The 25,499-nt window shown below is 36.6% G+C and overlaps 1 protein-coding gene across 1 annotated transcript; it reads right to left on the minus strand.

Annotated features, from left to right (window-relative positions):
• Positions 1 to 40: 40 nt before the first annotated feature.
• Positions 41 to 25,000, minus strand: LOC145784105 (uncharacterized). The gene is made up of 3 exons (XM_082595858.1): positions 24,850 to 25,000; positions 6,261 to 6,366; positions 41 to 316 (listed from the first exon to the last, which is right to left on the minus strand). The coding sequence occupies exons 1-3, from the start codon at positions 24,992 to 24,994 to the stop codon at positions 43 to 45; spliced, it is 525 nt and encodes a 174-aa protein (XP_082451984.1). The 5' UTR covers positions 24,995 to 25,000; the 3' UTR covers positions 41 to 42.
• Between the last annotated feature and the right edge of the window lie 499 nt (positions 25,001 to 25,499).

A 25,499-nucleotide genomic window follows, 5' to 3' on the forward strand; every position in this document is an offset into this window, starting at 1 on the left:
TATGAATGAAATGTCTATGTATTTATGAAGTTTTCAACACATTCAGTGAACAAGCCACATCGCTACAAACATGAGCAATAATGTCACAACCTTGTGGGATGCGTTGTTGGCTGCACTAGCTTCCGTAGTGACTGTATGAAGTGTTCCAGTTGTAATTTCATCCGTAGGTTCGATAGACATGTCCTCTGTGTGTCCAGCAATACCCTCGTGTGTAGATGCAGTAGAAATACTATCTGTGGGTGCTACAGTGACGTCGTCTGAAAAGGCTGTGACGTTGTTGCAGTAATCTGTATCACAACAAGTGATAGTGCAGTCTCTGAAAGGTAAACAAAACACATTGTGATTCCAAAGTGATCCATTGTGATTCTGTGAATAGGCTTAACTGAAAATGATCTAGCTAGCTTATAGCTTTTGCTGCTTATGATCGAACTGACTGGTGTGGAAATAAATTAGAGTGACCTGGAATGGTCACCATTTTTCAATAGCAGAAGTATAATTTCCAAAATGAGAAGTAAATGATCCACCTGAATGTAGCCTACAGCTTGTTTTAACTTTTTTGGGCTTCATCAATGTGATAATTATAAAGTCGCTTGAGAGTAGACGAGCTAAACAGTGTTTCTTGCAATCTCAGAAATATATCATGAATTCGATCGATTGTCACGTCATTGTTGCAACAACAACTACATTTTATATATTCATTTTTATCCATTTATGGGGGGCGGGGGGACGATCGCTCCCACGCTAAAAAAAAAACGTCTCGAATTTGGGCAAAAATGTTCATTTATTTAGGCAAATCAAACTTACCATGATGTCTCGACGTCTCACCAGTTTAAAAACTTTACATAATTGTTATAATTTATGAGATACGTTAACAATTTCCAATAAATATAAAATGTATTATCGATTTTGGAAACTATTGCATGTAATATTGGAATCTGGGCAGAATGACAAGTTTCGATTCGACAACTGCAAAAAGTAACTGTAAAAGAGAGCAGTTGGCGAACAAAGAAAAGCTTTTTACTGATATTCACTAACATGTAGGCTGCATTTTTTCATGGGTAAGATTTAAAAGCCTACTGGGTAGGGGAGACTGGGGGAAGTTGGGCCAGTGGGGCACGTTGGGCCACCCATATATCTTGCGATACACAATCGCTGCATGTCACGTGATGGCGTCATGTGATGCCGTTTCGTTCTCAGATCATACAATGGTGAGGTGAAGTTGATTGTGGTCAGCGTTTATGAGTGAAGTAGGAAAGTTTACTTTTGTGTTTTTTTGAAAAATTATCTAAGTTACTTGAAACGTAAGCATGCAGAACTGCAACTGAAAGTGCTATATTTGTGGCTCATATAGCCTATATTTATATCGCCAGAGGTTAAGTGTCAGTTTATGGTAGCCTACTCCATTCTGTCGAATCTTTTATAGATCAATCTGGCAAGTTGTACAAAGCAATATGTCTGCTGTTGGGGTAAGTTGGGCCACTTTGAAAAGTTAAAAAAGTTACCTATTTCTGCATTGTTTGTTTAAAAATGTTTTGTTGTAATTATGAGAACCTGTACACAATTATCCGAAAGACGCTTGCCCGAAAGGACACTTGTTCAAACATGATTTTTGCCCGAAAGGACACTTGCCCGCAATTGCACTTCCCTGAAGGAACATTGCATATAAAATACACTTTATTTTCGGGCAAGTGTCCTGTTGGGAAAGTGTCCTTTCGGGAAAGTATTTCGGGACAGTGATCATTTATGATATTAATTCATCATTTGCAGTTAACACTGACTTAGTATGGTTATTTCTTATTGTTTTACATACCGGCCCAACGTGCCCCATGTGCGGCCCAATGTACCCCAGGGGTGGGGCACATTGGGCCGAAAAGTTATCGTTTTTTAAACCCTCATACATTTTTTCCTGAAAGACTTAGAACACTTCTGGAACGAAGAAGCTTCAAGATCAAGCGCCGCTGGTTCGACTCTCGGGGTGTGCGCTTGAGCAACGCACGTTAAGGACTGCTCTCCATTCAGCGGCATCTAATGGATGGAATAATTCCCTGGCAACAAGACTTCAACAATCGGAAACTTCACTCTGTCAATCTCGGTGACCGGGCCTGCGTCAGTGATTCAAAGCCTCTACAAGTATGCGAAACTGCCAGGATTAAGCTCTGCAAGAAGCTTTCCCAGTCCGAGGATAAAGATTCAATCAATCAAATTCAAAATTCAGAAAGAATTACTCGAAGAATCAAGATCATAATGATGCATAGTGTTCTACAATCGAATTAGAGTTGAGTGATCTACGTTCAAAAATGTGAAAAATGGCCCAAGTTCCCCCAGTCTCCCCTACTGGAAACTTTATGAGTTTTTTTTTCTCAATATCCTATGTAGCGGACGCTGCTAGTCAGCATGCCTGCTCATATACAGCCTTCAGTGAGACGGCGACATTCCTGGGCATAATTGGCGAGGAATGACCAGGACGCAACTTTACAAAAGGTACCATTAAAAAATCCCCTTTGAGCAACAAAAGAAAAAGGCGTATAATAGCGAAATTAACTCATCGGTTTGCCACTGCCTGACTTGGTGCAGAGGGTTAAAGCGGTGGTAGGCCTAGTCATTGCATTGACGTGGGTTTGATTCCCACCGCTGCTATGCTCTTTTTTCTTCCGTAATTACCAAACAAAGTTCGAAGGGGATTTTTTAATGGTACCTTTTGAAAACTTGCGACCGGGACACGAAGTCGTCTTTACTACTGCCTTGATTATGGACTGAACTTCACTGAGTAGCGCTTGATCACAAGTAGAATCCTTCACAGCTGCATTGTTTATTGACTCAACCTTAACTTTCGAAGAACAGAATCCAATAACACCAAAATGAAAGCACCCGAACGACTAATAACTCCACCACCAAAACTTAGTTCAGCATACTGTCGTTCTACATTATTAACTTAATTCTCAAAGAATAGAATTGCTACGTGAGAGTGTCCACACTTAACTTCGGAAATTAAGAACTGCATTTGCGTTAGGAATCATGGTTTAACTTTCTTAAAAAGAGGTTCTGGTTTTAATTGGAAAGGCGCAGCCACAAGCATTGCAAACTCTACACGCGACCATATAACACAACACAACGATAGATCTACGTGTCGATGAAGTACAGTAGGAATGCGGTTTAGGCATCATACAAAATTGATTGCTAGATTGAATTCCGAGACGCGCCAGCAGCCCGCGGTATTTGTTCAAAGCAAGAATATTTCAAAATCCGACTCGGCGCCAGTGAAGCGAAACGCGTTCAGAGAGAAATACAGTTCAGAGACAGTGCGCATCCTCAGAGCGAATAGCATACAAAATAAAAGTTCACAAGTTATTCTCTCTGAGGATGCGCATTGTCATGGTGCGCGTGAACGTCAGTGAAGCAATAAACCATCCTGCTTGTTGTTGCTTTTACTTTCAATTTCATCAGATGAACGTTGCAACTAGTGCTATAAATGATTTATTATGAAGTAAGAATATCTTTGTAATGATGTTCTGAATGAGCATTGACTGTGATTTCATTGTAATATGATATCAATATTTGAAATATTAAAAGTAGTTTTGTTCAAAGGTGCAAGTTTGATGCGCATAGCATGATAAATTGTCAAATTCTTTTCAGGCTGTAGGGTTTGAAGTAGCATGGATTAAGAAATGTTACTAGTTTGATAAGTAAATAGGTTGTCATTTTAGCTTTTTTCAATGCAAATTTAAAAATGTTGAGTCTTTGAACTAACTTTGTAATGAAAAGATTAAGCTACTTTTGGTCTGGACTTTTATTAAAGTTGGGCTGGATATTTTCAAATAATCTGGCGACATCGATATTCAGCAATTATTATCCAGTGTTTTGCCTGAAGTATCAGTTTAAACTGTTGTTGAATCTAGTTAGGCATAATATATATATATTTTTGTGCCACACAAGAATGTTTCAATTTGATGGTTTATTTAAGTGGGACACAGACAGTTCTATGAATGTAAATTAAAACTTACAACATCAAAACAAGACTGAATTAAGTTTTGTTGCCTGTGTTTTCGCACACGGCCAGGTTGATGACTATGTAACAGACTGTACTACCTCAGAGACTGCAAATAATTTTGCGTTTTTGAAAATATATATGCAAAAACGCAAAATTTGGCCAAATAAAATCTTTACAATAACTGAATATTTCACCTTTTTAATTGATAAATTGCCTCTTTTGAGACCCCAATATCTCTGGTTACAGCAATCACAGAATCTCCCTTTTCTAACAAAGTCAAGGCACGATATTTTTCTTCCATTTGCTTCTTCTTTCGATCCATTTTAGTTTTTGAAATTTTTTGCAAGACCTCAAAACTTTGAGAAAATGAAAAATATTGTGCGATTTCACCCCCCTTACTATTCACAAAGCTGGAAAGCAACACTAGGCACGCAGAGCAATGGCATTACGGTGAAGTGTAGTCAGAGAGTAGCTAATGATGTAACTATAAGCGTTTTTGTGACGCAATGCTTTTGGCGGGAACAGTAAGCAAAGAACTTATACTTCAATCAATCAATCAATCAATCAATGTTTTATTTGTCAGTAACAGGAACATAGGTACATGTTTGAAATATGCAATATACACAGTACAAAAGTTACACAAGTTCCCATACCGACAGGGAGACAACGAGACGACCATACGGTCTACTAGTCAATTGCCACCCTACGGAAATTACGATTTTGCCATTTAAAATAAGCTTACAAGAGAAAAATAATAATTGAAACGTTCCCGCGCTTCAACAACAGCATACGCACAAAAAAAAAACATATTGATGATAACGTAGGCCAAAACACAAAATTCCATGAAGCAAGCAGAGAATAATAAAGTTTCCGAAGCAACTGACAAGTTGGTTTCCATAACATATCACTTACGATGCACTGTAGCTTTGTAAAATTAACGTTTTGATCTCTTTTTTGAAACAATGAAATGATAAGTTTTTTAGCCTACTTGGAACCTCTGACCAGAGCATTGGTCCCAATACCTGCATGGATTTCTTGCCAAATTCTGTGTTTGATCTGTTTATAAAATAATTGTTGCCTGTTTGATATCTTGTGTTATGCTGATGAATAGATGAAGCATTTGTAAATAAATCACAATACGTAGACGGATACTCATTCATATGAACTTTGTACATATGTTTTTTTATTTCAATGTTATGTATGTCTTTTAGTTTCAAGATGTTCATTTTGAAAAATAAAAAATTAGTGTGAGCATAGTAATTTTGTTTCGTAATTATTCTTATAACCTTTTTTTGTAATTTTATTAATGGATCCAGTGCACTGTCACAGGCCTTTCCCCAGCTTGAAATACAATATTGCAAATGACAGTAAATCAAAGCGTGATACACATCTTTTAAAGTGTCTGTGTTGACATAATTTCTGAGTTTAAGCAACGCCCATGAACCTTTTGCTACTTTTGCTACTTGTGCAGATTTTACATGTAAAGTTTTTTTCTGCCGACTGAATGTAAAGATTTTTTTGCCGGCACTGTACTTGACAGTTTATAATTAATAATTATTTTTAAGATCACAAAAAACGGAAAGAAAATTTTTTTTACAGTAGCTAAACTTTGGACATTAGTCAGGTAAACTCATAGATTTAAAAGACGCAAATGGCAACACTGCCAAAAATATAAAACATCAGAATCCAAATAGCTATGAAAAATAACCGCTCCAGGCTTTTGGTGTAGGATGTATAACATTTCCACAAATGTGAGTTACACTTTTTATTATTGAATATGTAAAAGTTGTTGTTGGTGCAGAGCAGTGTTTTTTTTTAAGGTGTTTTGGGGGACCGAAACGGTCCCCCAAATTTCTCCAGCGGTTTCCCAAAATTGGGACTTGCAACTACAGTAGAAAAGTAATGGTTGTTTCTCGCTATGTCTTAAGCAAATATGGCTATTTTTTGGTATTTAAATGAAACACTTGCGGTCTCTTAAAACTACTTAGCGGTCACCCAAACCAAACCTTAAAAAAACCCTGGTGCAGAGTATTCAATACCTCTGAATAAAAAGCCAAAATTGCAATCAAAGTTATTTTGTTGTAGAGCATAACAAAAATTAGTTGAATGCAAGCATCGGGATTTGAACCAACGACATTTGATCTTAGACACTACCTTTTGTGAAAACCAAATGTCGATGTAATGTCAATGAACTTAATATTTGTTTCTTTCAGAAAAGTTGTGATGTTTTTGATTCATTAAAACACAGTTCACCATTTCCTCAACTACTTGCCTTGTGGATGCGACGTAGGCTGCCTTCTCAAACAATTCAGTTCTTTCATCGCAGGTGATATTTTCACAAACTCTAACGGATGTACAGAAACTAGTGGCAATAAAACCTGAAAAAAATATCAAGTTGTATTTTATGTTATTTTTAAACTACAAAATCTGAGAAAAGTGTTAACTTTTATATCGAAATTAGTAAAAAATATAAAATAACTAGGTTATTGATTTGTACAATTTCATTTTTTGAAAAGTTTCAAATAAAATCAATTCATGAAAAGGCAACAACAGGATAGGAATGAAATGAGGAACCTCAATTATCGAATTAAACTTTTATTATTGAATATGTTGAAAGATAAAAGAATCCAAATAAATTGTTTGAAAGTGATATTCTTTCTGAAGAATTTAGTTTTTCCATTGAACGTTACTTTTTGACATGCCTTTTAAAATTTATTAATTTACTCAAAATTATTAATAACACGCGTATTATTAAATTTTAACATTCATAAAAATTCTAATCAAGGCTCAGGTATTTCAAATTATTCAGAACAACTAGCGCAAAGCCGGTTCCAGTGGGCCTGACCGTAGACGTCTCTATAATAGCACCTGGAGTGGAAGCCAAAAGCTAGGCCTCATCTTGCACGGCAAACAGGGTTGTCATATTGGCTGTTTTAACGCCAAATTTTAGAAACTTTTAGAAATCTTGGTGCTGGTTTAGGATCGGCCGCCTTGGTTAGTGACGTCACAAAAATCTGTGACGTCATGCAAAAAAACGCAACTACTTTTAGGAAGGGTGCAAAAACGCGGAATAGAAGTAAAAGCGGAATGCCTATTGATTTTTAAATATTTGTAGGCATTATTATTGATCTAGCGCTAACTTAAACTGTTACTATTTTGTACCAATTCTCAGCAATTCATTTTTACAATAAAAATACTTGCTTTATTAACGTAACAACTTTCACGTTTATATGTTATCTACAAAACGAGCAATCGTGGTTCAGTATAAGCCGCCCACAGTTTGCTGTGATCGATGAATACTGCCTCCACCAAACATGCTGTAGCTTTCTCATTTCTGCTCGGATTTGAGAAATTTTACTATCGTTGGATGGCATTATGCTTCATCTACCCGAATGGATTAATTTCCAATCTAAAGTAGGCACTATATTTATGTAGCGCTAACTTAAACTTTACTATTTTGTAACAATTCTCAGCAATTCAATTTTAACAATAAAAATACCAAACTAACACAAATTAAAAGAGTATGTCTTGTTTTATTACCCTAACAACTTTCACGTTTATATGTTATCTACAAAACGAACAATCGTTGTTCAAACGTAACCGCTCGACGAAGCTTTTTTCCAATGCATTTTTCAAGGCGATTCGATCGTGGTTCAGTATAAGCCGCCCACAGTTTGCTGTGATCGATGAATACTGCCTCCACCAAACATGCTGTAGCTTTCTCATTTCTGCTCGGATTTGAGAAATTTTACCATCGTTGGAAAGCACGATACTGCATCTATCCGAATTCATTGGTTGCAAGTTTAAAGTAGGCATTATATTGATCTAGCGCTAACTTAAACTTTACTATTTTGTACCAATTCTCAGCAATTCATTTTTTACAATAAAAATACCAAACCAACACAAATTAAAAGAGTATGTCTTGGTTTATTCATATGTTAACTTTCACATTTATATCTAATCCACAAAACGAGCAATCGTTGTTCAAACGTAACCGCTCGACGAAGCTTTTTACCAAAACAATGCAAACACAAAGCGATCAGTTTCGAGTGTTCATTACAAGCCGCCCACAGTTTGATGTGATCGGTGAATAGTGCCTCCACCAAATATGCTGTAGTTTTCTCATTTCTGCTCGGATTTTAACAATTTTACTATCGTTGGATGGCATTATGCTTCATCTACCCGAATGGATTAATTGCCAATCTAAAGTAGGCACTACATTTATGTAGCGCTAACTTAAACTTTATTATTTTGTAACAATTCTCAGCAATTCAATTTTTACAATAAAAATACCAAACTAACACAAATTAAAAGATTATGTCTTGTTTTATTAACCTAACAACTTTCACGTTTATATGTTATCCACAAAACGAGAAATCGTTGTTCAAACGTAACCGCTCGACGAAGCTTTTTTCCAATGCATTTTTCAAGGCGATTCGATCGTGGTTCAGTATAAGCCGCCCACAGTTTGCTGTGGTCGATGAATACTGCCTCCACCAAATATGCTGTAGCTTTCTCATTTCTGCTCGAATTCTAACAATTTTACTATCGTTGGATGGCATTATGCTTCATCTACTCGAATGGATTAATTGCCAATCTAAAGTAGGCATTACATTTTTGTAGCGCTAACTTCCTGTTGCAAAATCGTTCTCTCTCACCTTAAACGGCCAAAGCATTAACAAAACTGATCAAGTAAAATATCTTGGAGTAACGATGGACCACAGATTGAACTGGAACGCCCATATCTCTGACCTTTGCACAAAATTGAGTAAAGTATGTGGCATTGCTTACAAAATCAGATACTATGTCCCATTATCCACATTACGATTAATTTACTTTTCATTATTTAAATCAAATCTTCAATATTCGATAATTAATTGGGGTAGGGCCAACAAAACGTTAGTACACAAGGTGGAAGTGATTCAGAACAAATTTATTAGAGCGTGTTTGTTTGGTGACAGGAAAACTTCGACGACCTACATGTACAGCAAATTTCAGGTATTAAAAGTGAGTGACCTTGCAAAGCTGGCATATGCACAGTTCATGTTCAAGTACGAAAATAATTTTTTGCCAGCATGTTTCTCTGGCTACTTTGTTAAATTAGACGACATACATCAACATGATACAAGACATAAGGCTAAAACCAGATTTTTTCTTCCCAGGTTTGAAACAAACTTTGGCAAAAAAACACTCCATTTCTTGTGTGTGCAAGTGTGGAGTGAAATTTCACACGATGTAAAAGATTTACCGTTCCATTGCTTTAAAAAAAATCTCAAAAACCAACTGTTACATGAATATACATGCGTACCTTAAGTGCTCAATACAAAGGATAACTTACCTTTACAGTAGGCCTATATCATCATATCGTAAGTTACTTATTAATATTTGTTCTCTACAGTTATTAGTATCAAATTGCCCTGTTTTTGTATGCTTCACATAAAAATTGTTGCAATTCGGTGGTGGTATCCACGTTTTTCCTCGTTATTTCAGGAAAACTTTCGCAAGTGCTGTAGCCTATTATAGCACACAATCACTAATTATTGGTGGTTGGTCAATTCTTGGTCGTTGCTCGTTGGTTTGAATCTTCATCCTCGGCTTACTCAGTCTGAGAATGCAGATTCAAACCAACAGTAGTTGTTTTTCAATCTCAGTGGCGAACTCTTTTTATTCAATGAAGTAGTGTGCCTGCCTCTGCGCACTAGTGTGTATGAATGTGTAGTTAGATTTACTGTGATGGGGTGGTGGCTGACTAGATGACTGCTTATGGTCTTTCGCTACCATCCTGATTGCGCCATAATCTAACCAACAGTTGTACAATGCATTGTTTTGACAATTACATTTTACTCTGATTATTTGTTAATATATGGCGCTGTTAAAACAAAATAAATTGACTTGACTTGACTTGACTTAAACTTTACTATTTTGTGCTAATTCTCAACAATTCATTTATTACAATAAAAATACCAAACTAACACAAATTAAAAGAGTATGTCTTGGTTTATTCAAATGTTAACTTTCACATTTATATCTAATCCACAAAACGAGCAATCGTTGTTCAAACGTAACCGCTCGACGAAGCTTTTTACCAAAACAATGCAAACACAAAGCGATCAGTTTCCAGTGTTCATTACAAGCCACCCACAGTTTGCTGTGATCAGTGAATACTGCCTCCACCAAATGTGCTGTAGCTTTCTCATTTCTGCTCGGATTTGAGAAATTTTACATCGTTGGAATGCACGATACTGCATCTATCCAAATTCATTGGTTGCAAGTTTAAAGTATGCATTATATTGATCTAGCGCTAACTTAAACTTTACTATTTTGTACCAATTCTCAGCAATTCATTTTTTACAATAAAAATACCAAACCAACACAAATTAAAAGAGTATGTCTTGGTTTATTCATATGTTAACTTTCACATTTATATCTAATCCACAAAACGAGCAATCGTTGTTCAAACGTAACCGCTCGACGAAGCTTTTTACCAAAACAATGCAAACACAAAGCGATCAGTTTCGAGTGTTCATTACAAGCCGCCCACAGTTTGATGCGATCGGTGAATAGTGCCTCCACCAAATATGCTGTAGTTTTCTCATTTCTGCTCGGATTTTAACAATTTTACTATCGTTGGATGGCATTATGCTTCATCTACCCGAATGGATTAATTGCCAATCTAAAGTAGGCACTACATTTATGTAGCGCTAACTTAAACTTTATTATTTTGTAACAATTCTCAGCAATTCAATTTTTACAATAAAAATACCAAACTAACACAAATTAAAAGATTATGTCTTGTTTTATTAACCTAACAACTTTCACGTTTATATGTTATCCACAAAACGAGGAATCGTTGTTCAAACGTAACCGCTCGACGAAGCTTTTTTCCAATGCATTTTTCAAGGCGATTCGATCGTGGTTCAGTATAAGCCGCCCACAGTTTGCTGTGGTCGATGAATACTGCCTCCACCAAACATGCTGTAGCTTTCTCATTTCTGCTCGGATTCTAACAATTTTACTATCATTGGATGGCATTATGCTTCATCTACTCGAATGGATTAATTGCCAATCTAAAGTAAGCATTACATTTATGTAGCGCTAACTTAAACTTTACTATTTTGTGCCAATTCTCAGCAATTCATTTATTACAATAAAAATACCAAACTAACACAAATTAAAAGAGTATGTCTTGGTTTATTCAAATGTTAACTTTCACATTTATATCTAATCCACAAAACGAGCAATCGTTGTTCAAACGTAACCGCTCGACGAAGCTTTTTACCAAAACAATGCAAACACAAAGCGATCAGTTTCCAGTGTTCATTACAAGCCACCCACAGTTTGCTGTGATCAGTGAGTACTGCCTCCACCAAATGTGCTGTAGCTTTCTCATTTCTGCTCGGATTTGAGAAATTTTACCATCGTTGGAATGCACGATACTGCATCTATTCAAATTCATTGGTTGCAAGTTTAAAGTATGCATTATATTGATCTAGCGCTAACTTAAACTTTACTATTTTGTACCAACTCTCAGCAATTCATTTTTTACAATAAAAATACCAAACCAACACAAATTAAAAGAGTATGTCTTGGTTTATTCATATGTTAACTTTCACATTTATATCTAATCCACAAAACGAGCAATCGTTGTTCAAACGTAACCGCTCGACGAAGCTTTTTACCAAAACAATGCAAACACAAAGCGATCAGTTTCGAGTGTTCATTACAAGCCGCCCACAGTTTGATGCGATCGGTGAATAGTGCCTCCACCAAATATGCTGTAGTTTTCTCATTTCTGCTCGGATTTTAACAATTTTACTATCGTTGGATGGCATTATGCTTCATCTACCCGAATGGATTAATTGCCAATCTAAAGTAGGCACTACATTTATGTAGCGCTAACTTAAACTTTATTATTTTGTAACAATTCTCAGCAATTCAATTTTTACAATAAAAATACCAAACTAACACAAATTAAAAGATTATGTCTTGTTTTATTAACCTAACAACTTTCACGTTTATATGTTATCCACAAAACGAGAAATCGTTGTTCAAACGTAACCGCTCGACGAAGCTTTTTTCCAATGCATTTTTCAAGGCGATTCGATCGTGGTTCAGTATAAGCCGCCCACAGTTTGCTGTGGTCGATGAATACTGCCTCCACCAAACATGCTGTAGCTTTCTCATTTCTGCTCGGATTCTAACAATTTTACTATCATTGGATGGCATTATGCTTCATCTACTCGAATGGATTAATTGCCAATCTAAAGTAAGCATTACATTTATGTAGCGCTAACTTAAACTTTACTATTTTGTGCCAATTCTCAGCAATTCATTTATTACAATAAAAATACCAAACTAACACAAATTAAAAGAGTATGTCTTGGTTTATTCAAATGTTAACTTTCACATTTATATCTAATCCACAAAACGAGCAATCGTTGTTCAAACGTAACCGCTCGACGAAGCTTTTTACCAAAACAATGCAAACACAAAGCGATCAGTTTCCAGTGTTCATTACAAGCCACCCACAGTTTGCTGTGATCAGTGAGTACTGCCTCCACCAAATGTGCTGTAGCTTTCTCATTTCTGCTCGGATTTGAGAAATTTTACCATCGTTGGAATGCACGATACTGCATCTATTTAAATTCATTGGTTGCAAGTTTAAAGTATGCATTATATTGATCTAGCGCTAACTTAAACTTTACTATTTTGTACCAACTCTCAGCAATTCATTTTTTACAATAAAAATACCAAACCAACACAAATTAAAAGAGTATGTCTTGGTTTATTCAAATGTTAACTTTCACATTTATATCTAATCCACAAAACGAGCAATCGTTGTTCAAACGTAACCGCTCGACGAAGCTTTTTACCAAAACAATGCAAATACAAAGCGATCAGTTTCCAGTGTTCATTACAAGCCACCCACAGTTTGCTGTGATCAGTGAATACTGCCTCCACCAAATGTGCTGTAGCTTTCTCATTTCTGCTCGGATTTGAGAAATTTTACCATCGTTGGAATGCACGATACTGCATCTATCCAAATTCATTGGTTGCAAGTTTAAAGTATGCATTATATCGATCTAGCGCTAACTTAAACTTTACTATTTTGTACCAATTCTCAGCAATTCATTTTTTACAATAAAAATACCAAACCAACACAAATTAAAAGAGTATGTCTTGGTTTATTCATATGTTAACTTTCACATTTATATCTAATCCACAAAACGAGCAATCGTTGTTCAAACGTAACCGCTCGACGAAGCTTTTTTCCAATGCATTTTTCAAGGCGATTCGATCGTGGTCCAGTATAAGCCGCCCACAGTTTGATGTGATCGGTGAATAGTGCCTCCACCAAATATGCTGTAGCTTTCTCATTTCTGCTCGGATTCTAACAATTTTACTATCGTTGGATGGCATTATGCTTCATCTATACGAATCAGTTAACCTTAATTCACAAATAAACACTGGAGCCATTAACTGATGGTTTAAACTTTACTATTTTGACCAATTCTCAGCAATTCATTTTTTACAATAAAAATACCAAACCAACACAAATTAAAAGAGTATGTCTTGCTTTGAGATGATTTGAGGGTCCCGCAACCCTTCCGAGAGGTCCTGGAAATTGAAGAAACTAAGTCGTATATTTATACAAAGCGCGTTTTTGTTAGAATTGCCTTGATTAGGGGCCCGCGAATCTCATGGGCACCGAGCAGGTGCTCCGAGAGGGGGAGGGAAGTCGGGCAACTTTCTCCCCTAGCAAAGCACTGTAAAGGAAAAACGAGTAGTTTTTCGTTTATTTAAGTTTGAGGGGGTCCCATTTTTGCCACAAAAACAATAGTGTACCAACTTAAAAAATTAACAAATTTTTGGATGAAATAGGCAGTTCCAAACATTTTTCGATCATGGATAGATGCTACTTCAGATGTTTCTCATCAAGAACAAATCATTCCGTAAAATGGGTTGACATTGGCCATCAAGGGCGACTTTATACCAAACAAAAAAAAGGTTACTGGTTAACTTGAGCAACTTAAAATATTTCTGCAATATTTTGGTCATTTGCATAGGTTTGTAAATATCCTCTTTTGTGTGTTTTCAGAATTTTTTAAGAAAAATGTGAATTCAGTTGTTCACTCTGGAGGATCCAATATGGCCGCCAAATAACACCAAAAAATAACTTTGCAAACTTTTACCTGGCACGCCAGTGTCTGACCATACTGGGTATGCCAAGCATTGACAGAAAGTAGGTCTTAGCTCTAGGTTCAGTATTAATTATGTAATTTGGCTGCTGAGCATTTGCTTCTTTCACCTAGGTGGCTATAGTCACCCCTTGACATGTAGAAAATATGGTGTGACTTTGGCCACTTTTGTATGATGTTAATCCACTTTTTGTCGTTTATTACAGGATTTTAGTTGTGTTAGTGATCCATTTTCATCAATTTTGGCTTGATGGAGTGCAGATTAATATTTCAAAAATTGACATGCCTATAGGAAATACAAACGGAAACCAGGTGCTAGGCCATATATTAGTGGTACATTTTCGTTCGATTAACTTGATATTTGATACGTAATCACGAGTGCTGATTGTTGAAAGTATTTTAAAAACTCTGAAAGGGGCCAGTGACACCCCTTTTTGGGGTTGGCAATGAGCATGTCTTGAAAAAAGATTACTGCTTATAGTTTTTTTAAAACACTGGAGTGAAAACCACTTATAGTTTTTTTTTTTTTTCTAACTCTACGCATGGACCAAATGACTTCAAACTTGGTAACATGTAAGGGCTCTTGATAGCCCTCAATATGGGTTAATTAAAGTTTTCTCCCAGAACCATTGTAAAACTAAAGTAAGCGGTGTCTCATAACTGGACCAAAGTCACCCCATTCTACTTCTCGTATTAAGACAGGCGATGTTAAACTGCTTCAAGACGTAAAATTTGATGCTGTTAAGACTACTGATTTCTGCATCATTAACGGGTTTCTATTGTTTAATCTTGAAAAGTGGTGCTGCTGCGTTTGGCTAAATGTGTAGCCTACTATTTTTGCTTGACCAACTATTATTGTCAAAATCTGAGCAGAAATGAGAAAGCTACAGCATATTTGGTGGAGGCAGTATTCATCGATCACATGAAACTGTGGGCGGCTTATACTGAACCACGATCGAATCGCCTTGAAAAATGCATTGGAAAAAAGCTTCGTCGAGCGGTTACGTTTGAACAACGATTGCTCGTTTTGTAGATAACATATAAACGTGAAAGTTGTTAGGGTAATAAAACAAGACATACTCTTTTAATTTGTGTTGGTTTAGTATTTTTATTGTAAAAATTGAATTGCTGAGAATTGGTACAAAATAGTAAAGTTTAAGTTAGCGCTACATAAATATAATGCCTACTGTAGATTGGCAATTAATCCATTCGGGTAGATGAAGCATAATGCCATCCAACGATAGTAAAATTGTTAAAATCCGAGCAGAAATGAGAAAGCTACAGCATATTTGGTGAAGGCACTATTCACCGATCGCATCAAACTGTGGGCGGCTTGTAATGAACACTCGAAACTGATCGCTTTGTGTTTGCATTGTTTTGGTAAAAAGCTTCGTCGAGCGGTTACGTTTGAACAACGATTGCTCGTTTTGTGGATTAGATATAAATGTGAAAGTTAACATTTGAATAAACCAAGACATACTCTTTTAATTTGTGTTGGTTTGGTATTTTTATTGTAAAAAATGAATTGCTGAGAATTGGTACAAAATAGTAAAGTTTAAACCATCAGTTAATGGCTCCAGTGTTTATTTGTGAATTAGGATTAACTGATTCGTATAGATGAAGCATAATGCCATCCAACGATAGTAAAATTGTTAGAATCCGAGCAGAAATGAGAAAGCTACAGCATGTTTGGTGGAGGCACTATTCACCGATCACATCAAACTGTGGGCGGCTTATACTGGACCACGATCGAATCGTCTTGAAAAATGCATTGGAAAAAAGCTTCGTCGAGCGGTTACGTTTGAACAACGATTGCTCGTTTTGTGGATTAGATATAAATGTGAAAGTTAACATTTGAATAAACCAAGACATACTCTTTTAATTTGTGTTGGTTTGGTATTTTTATTGTAAAAAATGAATTGCTGAGAATTGGTACAAAATAGTAAAGTTTAAGTTAGCGCTAGATCAATATAATGCATACTTTAAACTTGCAACCAATGAATTTGGATAGATGCAGTATCGTGCATTCCAACGATGGTAAAATTTCTCAAATCCGAGCAGAAATGAGAAAGCTACAGCACATTTGGTGGAGGCAGTATTCACTGATCACAGCAAACTGTGGGTGGCTTGTAATGAACACTGGAAACTGATCGCTTTGTGTTTGCATTGTTTTGGTAAAAAGCTTCGTCGAGCGGTTACGTTTGAACAACGATTGCTCGTTTTGTGGATTAGATATAAATGTGAAAGTTAACATTTGAATAAACCAAGACATACTCTTTTAATTTGTGTTAGTTTGGTATTTTTATTGTAATAAATGAATTGCTGAGAATTGGTACAAAATAGTAAAGTTTAAGTTAGCGCCACATAAATATAATGCCTACTGTAGATTGGCAATTAATCCATTCGGGTAGATGAAGCATAATGCCATCCAACGATAGTAAAATTGTTAGAATCCGAGCAGAAATGAGAAAGCTACAGCATATTTGGTGGAGGCACTATTCACCGATCGCATCAAACTGTGGGCGGCTTGTAATGAACACTCGAAACTGATCGCTTTGTGTTTGCATTGTTTTGGTAAAAAGCTTCGTCGAGCGGTTACGTTTGAACAACGATTGCTCGTTTTGTGGATTAGATATAAATGTGAAAGTTAACATATGAATAAACCAAGACATACTCTTTTAATTTGTGTTGGTTTGGTATTTTTATTGTAAAAAATGAATTGCTGAGAATTGGTACAAAATAGTAAAGTTTAAGTTAGCGCTAGATCAATATAATGCATACTTTAAACTTGCAACCAATAAATTTGGATAGATGCAGTATCGTGCATTCCAACGATGGTAAAATTTCTCAAATCCGAGCAGAAATGAGAAAGCTACAGCACATTTGGTGGAGGCAGTATTCACTGATCACAGCAAACTGTGGGTGGCTTGTAATGAACACTGGAAACTGATCGCTTTGTGTTTGCATTGTTTTGGTAAAAAGCTTCGTCGAGCGGTTACGTTTGAACAACGATTGCTCGTTTTGTGGATTAGATATAAATGTGAAAGTTAACATTTGAATAAACCAAGACATACTCTTTTAATTTGTGTTGGTTTGGTATTTTTATTGTAAAAAATGAATTGCTGAGAATTGGTACAAAATAGTAAAGTTTAAACCATCAGTTAATGGCTCCAGTGTTTATTTGTGAATTAGGATTAACTGATTCGTATAGATGAAGCATAATGCCATCCAACGATAGTAAAATTGTTAAAATCTGAGCAGAAATGAGAAAGCTACAGCATGTTTGGTGGAGGCACTATTCACCGATCACATCAAACTGTGGGCGGCTTATACTGGACCACGATCGAATCGTCTTGAAAAATGCATTGGAAAAAAGCTTCGTCGAGCGGTTACGTTTGAACAACGATTGCTCGTTTTGTGGATTAGATATAAATGTGAAAGTTAACATATGAATAAACCAAGACATACTCTTTTAATTTGTGTTGGTTTGGTATTTTTATTGTAAAAAATGAATTGCTGAGAATTGGTACAAAATAGTAAAGTTTAAGTTAGCGCTAGATCAATATAATGCATACTTTAAACTTGCAACCAATGAATTTGGATAGATGCAGTATCGTGCATTCCAACGATGGTAAAATTTCTCAAATCCGAGCAGAAATGAGAAAGCTACAGCACATTTGGTGGAGGCAGTATTCACTGATCACAGCAAACTGTGGGCGGCTTGTAATGAACACTGGAAACTGATCGCTTTGTGTTTGCATTGTTTTGGTAAAAAGCTTCGTCGAGCGGTTACGTTTGAACAACGATTGCTCGTTTTGTGGATTAGATATAAATGTGAAAGTTAACATTTGAATAAACCAAGACATACTCTTTTAATTTGTGTTGGTTTGGTATTTTTATTGTAATAAATGAATTGCTGAGAATTGGTACAAAATAGTAAAGTTTAAGTTAGCGCTACATAAATGTAATGCCTACTTTAGATTGGCAATTAATCCATTCGAGTAGATGAAGCATAATGCCATCCAACGATAGTAAAATTGTTAGAATCCGAGCAGAAATGAGAAAGCTACAGCATATTTGGTGGAGGCAGTATTCATCGACCACAGCAAACTGTGGGCGGCTTATACTGAACCACGATCGAATCGCCTTGAAAAATCCATTGGAAAAAAGCTTCGTCGAGCGGTTACGTTTGAACAACGATTTCTCGTTTTGTAGATAACATATAAACGTGAAAGTTGTTAGGTTAATAAAACAAGACATACTCTTTTAATTTGTGTTGGTTTGGTATTTTTATTGTAAAAATTGAATTGCTGAGAATTGGTACAAAATAATAAAGTTTAAGTTAGCGCTACATAAATATAGTGCCTACTTTAGATTGGCAATTAATCCATTCGGGTAGATGAAGCATAATGCCATCCAACGATAGTAAAATTGTTAAAATCCGAGCAGAAATGAGAAAGCTACAGCATATTTGGTGGAGGCAGTATTCATCGATCACAGCAAACTGTGGGCGGCTTATACTGAACCACGATTGCTCGTTTTGTAGATAACATTGCTCGTTTTGTAGATAACATATAAACGTGAAAGTTGGTACGTTAATAAAGCAAGTATTTTTATTGTAAAAATGAATTGCTGAGAATTGGTACAAAATAGTAACAGTTTAAGTTAGCGCTAGATCAATAATAATGCTTACAAATATTTAAAAATCAATAGGCATTCCGCTTTTACTTCTATTCCGCGTTTTTGCACCCTTCCTAAAAGTAGTTGCGTTTTTTTGCATGACGTCACAGATTTTTGTGACGTCACTAACCAAGGCGGCCGATCCTAAACCAGCACCGAAATCTTTTCCTAGCTGGCTTATCCAGCCAGGACCAGTCCTACTCCGAGGTTTTGTCCGAAGTAAAAGCGATCCGCTTGTGGAAGAGGTCGAGCTATTGGACGCAAACCCAAATTTTGCCCATGTGCGATTTCCCAATGGTCGAAAATCTTCCGTCTCAACCAACGATCTTGCCCCAACACCTAGAAATGGATCAAACAATGATAACATGGTTTCTCCTCCTTCTGAATCTCCCTTTCAAACTTCACTCACACAACAAAACCTTACATCAGAACCTCCATGTGTAGCCTACAACGAAACCCTTCATCAGAAATCGCCGGTATACAGCAAAATCTTACACCAGATATTGATACAGATGCTCACACTTCTTCGGAAACTGATCATGAAATGACTGAATCTCCCTTAACCATTTCTACACACCCGAGACGTTCTTCTAGAGCAGTGGCTCTTAACCTATGGGTAATTACCCACATGCGGGTAATTTCAGGATAGCAGGTGGGTAATCAACTTAACCAGAATTATTTAGAATTATAGATGTAATAAACAATGTCACAACTGTAAGTGATAAAGTTGCTTTCTTACTCACACTTTTTTTGATGTTTTGAGTCCGTTCAAAACAACCAAACAAGCACAGTGATATATCATCATTTGTAGAATTGTTTCGTCATAGTGATTTATTTTCTCATCATTTTTGTCGTTGGTTTTATGTATTTTATTTTTGTGACATTTTATAGTAAGATTTTTCTTGTATCCGATAGCCTATAGCTAACATTGTTGACTATGTTCCCTTGTACTTATCTTTGTGAATCAACCTTTTCAAGTGTTGTTGCTTTGAAATCAAAATCCCGAAACATGCTGTTAAATCTGGAGTCAGATTTGCTTTGTGTAGTATCCAATTTCAGGACTGCTCTCCATTCAGCGGCACCTAGTGAATGGAATAATTTCCTGGCAACAACACTTCAACAATCGGAAAAACTTCACTCTGCAAATCTCGGTAACCGGCCCTGCGTCAAGAGCCTCAATAAGTATGCGAAACTACCAGGAATAACCTATAAAGGCTTTGCTAGTCCGAGGGTAAAGATTCAAAAAACCAAAACTAAACCAATCCAAAGTCGCACCCAATGTTGCATCGATTGTACAGAAAAAACAAGAACACATGTCTCACTGACACTATTGATGTCTTTCTTTACGGTACATTAAATGTAGTTTTTGTTGAATAACGCTGTTTTATATTTTTAATATCTCAAAATAGATAAAATTAGATTTTGGGTAATGGGACTTTAATCTGGACAGAAATGGGTAATAAAGGAAAAAAGGTTAAGAACCCCTGTTCTAGAGTAACTAGACCACCTGAAAGATATGGTCACAATATATACGACGTTTAAGGTGCCTGTAGGTAATGCATTTATTTATCATGTATGAAATGTATCTGTTTATTATTGTATCGTTTGGTCAATTTGTTATTGTTTTATTCGAAGATGAAGTTCCGAAGATGAAGGAGGGAAGAATGTGGTATTTACGTCTTGACAACGTCTGGAATTTGTGTTTGGTAGTTACGTCATCTGCTGCTTGATTAAGAAGCGCGATGCCTCTGGCACCGCAAGCAACCTTTCCTTTCAACTGCTTTGCCAGAGCGTCGCAGTCTTATGTTTGAAACTTATATGTTACAGTCATTACTTTTATAGTCTGGGAGCCTGCAACAGAAGATTTCACCCCGTAAGGTACAAAAGGTTTGACCCCTTGAAGTTACTGGGGTCAACCATGTCACTCACAAAAAGTATGGAAAATTGACCCCACCGGGTGGGTCTGGACCCTAGAGCCCTCTAAAAAGCCCCAAAAAGGGGGGTTATTTTACCCCATAGGGTACATGGACCAAACTTGGTTAAAACGAAGTTCTATGTCAAGACATCACAAAAATATGAAATCTAACAATATTTTCGGGTGGAAAGGTGATATAAGATGCCTTCAAAGTGACCCACCTTAATATGTGACCCCCTCGGAAGGTTTATTTCACCCCATAAAGTACATGGACCAAACTTGGTCAAAACGAAGTCTTATGTCAGGACATCACAAAATATCAAATCTAACAATATTTTTGGGTGGAAAGGTGATGTAAGATGCCTTCAAAGTGACCCACCTTAATGTGACCCCCTCGGAAGGTTTATTTCACCCCATAAGGTACATGGACCAAAGTTGGTCAAAACGAAGTCTTATGTCAGGGCATAACAAAAATATCAAATCTAACAATATTTTTGGGTGGAAAGGTGATGTAAAATGTCATCAAAGTGACCCCCCAGGGGGTTTATTTCACCCCATAGAGTAGCCTACATGGACTAAACGTGATCAAAACGAAGTCTTATAGGACACCACAAAATACCAACTCTAACAATACTTTCAGTTAGGAAGGTGATAAAGGACCTACCCAAAAGTGAATCTCCTCCTGGTTTAATTTACGTCATCCCTTACTTGAACCAATCTTGGTGTAACGGAAGTGCTATGCCAAGACAGTATGAATCTGAATGGATTAAATCTAAAAATATTTTTATATAGGTTTTGGTGAAATACATTCACAAGCTGTCCCATGATACATGAAATGGAACTATATTTTACAAAAAGTTTTTGTATAAATCATATTCAGTCAATCGAAAAAAGGTAACAGGACATGACAATACATGGCTTTGTAGCACCAAAAACAGAAACCTCGTTCACGAGTACTTCTCCTGATTACACCTCGTCATTTAGCAGGAAAGGGAAAGTGCGGCCGCTGAAATTACTCCAAGGAAACCACAAAGCGCAGGCAGCTTTTAGCCAACTCGGACAAGACAAAGAAATTGGTGAAGACACTATCATCGCAATAGAGAACTTTGTGTGTAACATGTACAAAAACAAGAAAATTAATTGTGTCAACGAAGTCCGCTTATAAATGCTTTTAGACAGCTACAAACCCAAAAAAGAAAATGAAAGGATATCATGCATACAGAAGCTGCTAGATAGTAGTACTCTACCACCTCGTTCACGAGTACTTCTCCAGAAGATAAGGCGCACACATCTCATCGCAAGACGGTGGTTATCTTCAACTAGAAGTGAGCAAGCAGCAACATCGCCACTAGAGTATGGCTGAAAAGAAGAAGGAGGTTGTTATAAAGTGGTGTGGTTTGAAGGTGAAGCTCCACCTACATCTTTAGATGTCTCTGCGTGGAATCTGATCCCATCTAGGAAAATCAAGAAGGTAAACAGCATTGGATGTCGCTTGTGTTACTCTATATAAATATAAAAATTTCTCCTGGTCTATCCGTCATTTACTTTCTGGACTGTAAACATTAGCCAATAACTGGCTGTAAAGTTTCGTTTTAGGAACCTGTAACCAATAGTTTCTGCAATCTTGAGAGAAATGCTTGGGTGCACTGAATAATTAAGAAATGTTGAAAAAATAACACTTTTTCCAGTTAATAGTTAGTTGCAATGTTGCATTATTCGAAGAAAAATAGACGTCTGTAAAAGACAATAAAATTACTATTGTACGTTACGCATATTTGTAGTGCATAATAGCAAATGTTTTGTACAGTCTTTATTTCTTTTCTCTGTATATAACAGGAGAATTGTATGAATCTGAAGAAGAAGACGAAGAAAGTGAAAGCGACAGCAGTGACAATGAAGAATAAAGAAACGACCGTTTACATTTACACAAACAATCTCTGTTTATGAATGAACAGTTACAATAACTGATTGGAGACATGAAGCAAATGGCATTAAAGACAAAAATTTACTACATCGGGTTTATTGGGTTATTTATTGTAGCAGCTGGAAAATGTTCATTACTGCCTGAATTAACGTTCCGAAATGATTCATTTCGAAACGTTTTGATTTGGATAGTTAGTTGTACGATTAAGTCAACATTTAGTGGTCGTATCAAGATATTGGATCAATTTCCTGGCTATATACTTCTTATGTACTTTCTGTTTTTGGTGTTACAAAGCCATGTATTGTCATGTCCTGTTACCTTTTTTCGATTGACTGAATATGATTTATACAAAAAAAATTTGTAAAATATAGTTCCATTTCATGCATCATGGGACAGCTTGTGAATGTATTTCACCAAAACCTAAAAAAAATATTTTTAGATTTAATCCATTCAGATTCATACTGTCTTGGTATAGCACTTCCGTTACACCAAGATTGGTTCAAGTAAGGGATGACGTAAATTAAACCAGGAGGAGATTCACTTTTGGGTAGGTCCTTTATCACCTTCCCAACTGAAAGTATTGTTAGAGTTGGTATTTTGTGGTGTCCTATAAGACTTCGTTTTGATCACGTTTGGTCCATGTAGGCTACTCTATGGGGTGAAATAAACCCTTTGGGGGGTCACTTTGATGACATCTTACATCACCTTTCCACCCAAAAATATTGTTAGATTTGATATTTTTGTTATGCCCTGACGTAAGACTGCGTTTTGACCAACTTTGGTCCATGTACCTTATGGGGTGAAATAAACCCCCTGGGGGTCACTCTGGGGGGTCCTACATCATCTTTCCACCCAAAAATATTGTTAGATTTGATATTTTGTGATGTTCTGACATAAGACTTCGTTTTGACCAACTTTGGTCCATGTACTTTATGGGGTGAAATAAACCTTCCGAGGGGGTCACATTAAGGTGGGTTACTTTGAAGGCATCTTATATCACCTTTCCACCCGAAAATATTGTTAGATTTGATATTTTTGTGATGTTCTGACATAAGACTTCGTTTTGACCAAGTTTGGTCCATGCACCTTATGGGGTGAAATTAACCCCCTGGTGGTCACTTTGGGGGATCTTACATCACCTTTCCACCCGAAAATATTGTTAGATTTCATTATTTTGTGATGTCCTGACATAGAACTTCGTTTTAATCAAGTTTGGTCCATGTACCCTATGGGGTAACATAATATGGGTAACATAACCTTTTGGGGCTTTTTAGAGGGCTCTAGGGTCCAGACCCACCCGGTGGGGTCAATTTTCCATACTTTTTATGAGTGACATGGTTGACCCCAGTAACTTCAAGGGGTCAAACCTTTTGTACCTTACGGGGTGAAATCTTCTGTTGCAGGCTCCCAGACTATTAAGGAGTCTATGGTTACAGTATAAGTTTGTGTTGTATGCCTACTACGTTACCTATTGCTATCAGTTTGTCTTTGGTTCTTTATTGTTTTGTATTTCTACATTTCAGTGAATAAAAGCCTCGATTGGGTTATTAAATGTTTCATCACAGCAATCCTGTTTTCCGTGCAGATTGAGGCCTAGCTTTTGGCTTGCAGTCCAGATGGTATAATCATAGATTACTTAAGTATTACTTTAATAATTAAGTATAACTAAGTAGATTACTTAAGTAATCTATGGTATAATAGCGACGTCACGGTCTGACGCATTTAGATGTTGTGCAACCTGCAGAAGTGTTCACACATCGATGCTGCTTGACAAACAGTAGCCTAATGCTTGTGGGCTCGCCTCTTTTTCAAGAGTTTGTCAATTAACCGATTGATTTTATTTTACACTCGGATGTGTAAAATAATTTTAAGAAAATTTGAATTTTATTTAAAAAATTACTTAACATTTCTTTTCGTTTAAAAATTTCAAAATTTATTGTTTCTTTTCAACCAACAAAAGTTTGGCACAAGTAAAATGTAAACTGCCTACGTTTGAAGCAGAGTAATCAACCACGTCATCTTGTTGGATTAATGGCAAAATTAAATATCGAAAGAAAGCAACTCGACCTAAGAAATTTCATCTCCACCGATAAAATTTCAAACAACTCTTGTTTTCAATTTGTTTGTAGTTTAGTGTATTTACCCGTTCCTCCATCGGTGAAATTGACTTTCATCTCTACTCGAAAGCAACCCGACCGGTCGGTTTCTATGCAAGTTACTTCGCGAATGTCATGGTGCTCGTAGTTTGTTCGATCGATTCCGTTTGATGAAATTACGTACGCATTCATGCAATGCAAACAATCAACCCTTCTGGTCAAAGTGGCATACACAACTAATACAAGCAATGAATAAACCGCCATAACTTTGTTATCAATAAACTTACTTAGAAAGCTATAAATAAATAGTAAGCAACTTTGTAAGCTACTGATAAAAGTGTTGATTCTACGTCATTATCTACAATGAAAAGGGACAAAACGTGTCTCAGTAGCCTACGCTATACTCGTTACTCGTGTTAGGTTTCTAATGGAAAAATGGCAAAAGAAAAATTTCTGTTCTTCCCCGAACCAAGGTTCTCCTCCCCGTTAGCTCAGTGGTTACACGCCGGCTCAAGATCACGCGGCGTTAGTTCGACTCTCGGGGTGTGCGCTTGAGCAACGCATTTCAGGACTGCTCTCGCACCTAGTGGATGGAATAATTCCTTGGCAACAAAGTTTCAACAATCGGAAACTTTACTCTGCCAATCTCTGTAACCGGCCCTGCGTCAAGAGCGTCTACAAGTATGCGAAACTACCA

Source organism: Aplidium turbinatum, chromosome 15, assembly GCF_918807975.1.
Source record: "Aplidium turbinatum chromosome 15, kaAplTurb1.1, whole genome shotgun sequence".
Lineage (NCBI taxonomy): Eukaryota > Metazoa > Chordata > Ascidiacea > Aplousobranchia > Polyclinidae > Aplidium > Aplidium turbinatum.

Bases quoted from the DNA above. Each gene is read 5' to 3' on its own strand.
- LOC145784105 (XM_082595858.1), bottom strand. From the start codon at position 24,994: ATGAATGCGTACGTAATTTCATCAAACGGAATCGATCGAACAAACTAC. The intron at 6,367-24,849 runs GTAAATACACTA...TATTTTTTTCAG, and splicing joins TTTCACCGATGGAGGAACGG to GTTTTATTGCCACTAGTTTC. The intron at 317-6,260 runs GCAAGTAGTTGA...TTTACCTTTCAG, and splicing joins GCCTACGTCGCATCCACAAG to AGACTGCACTATCACTTGTT.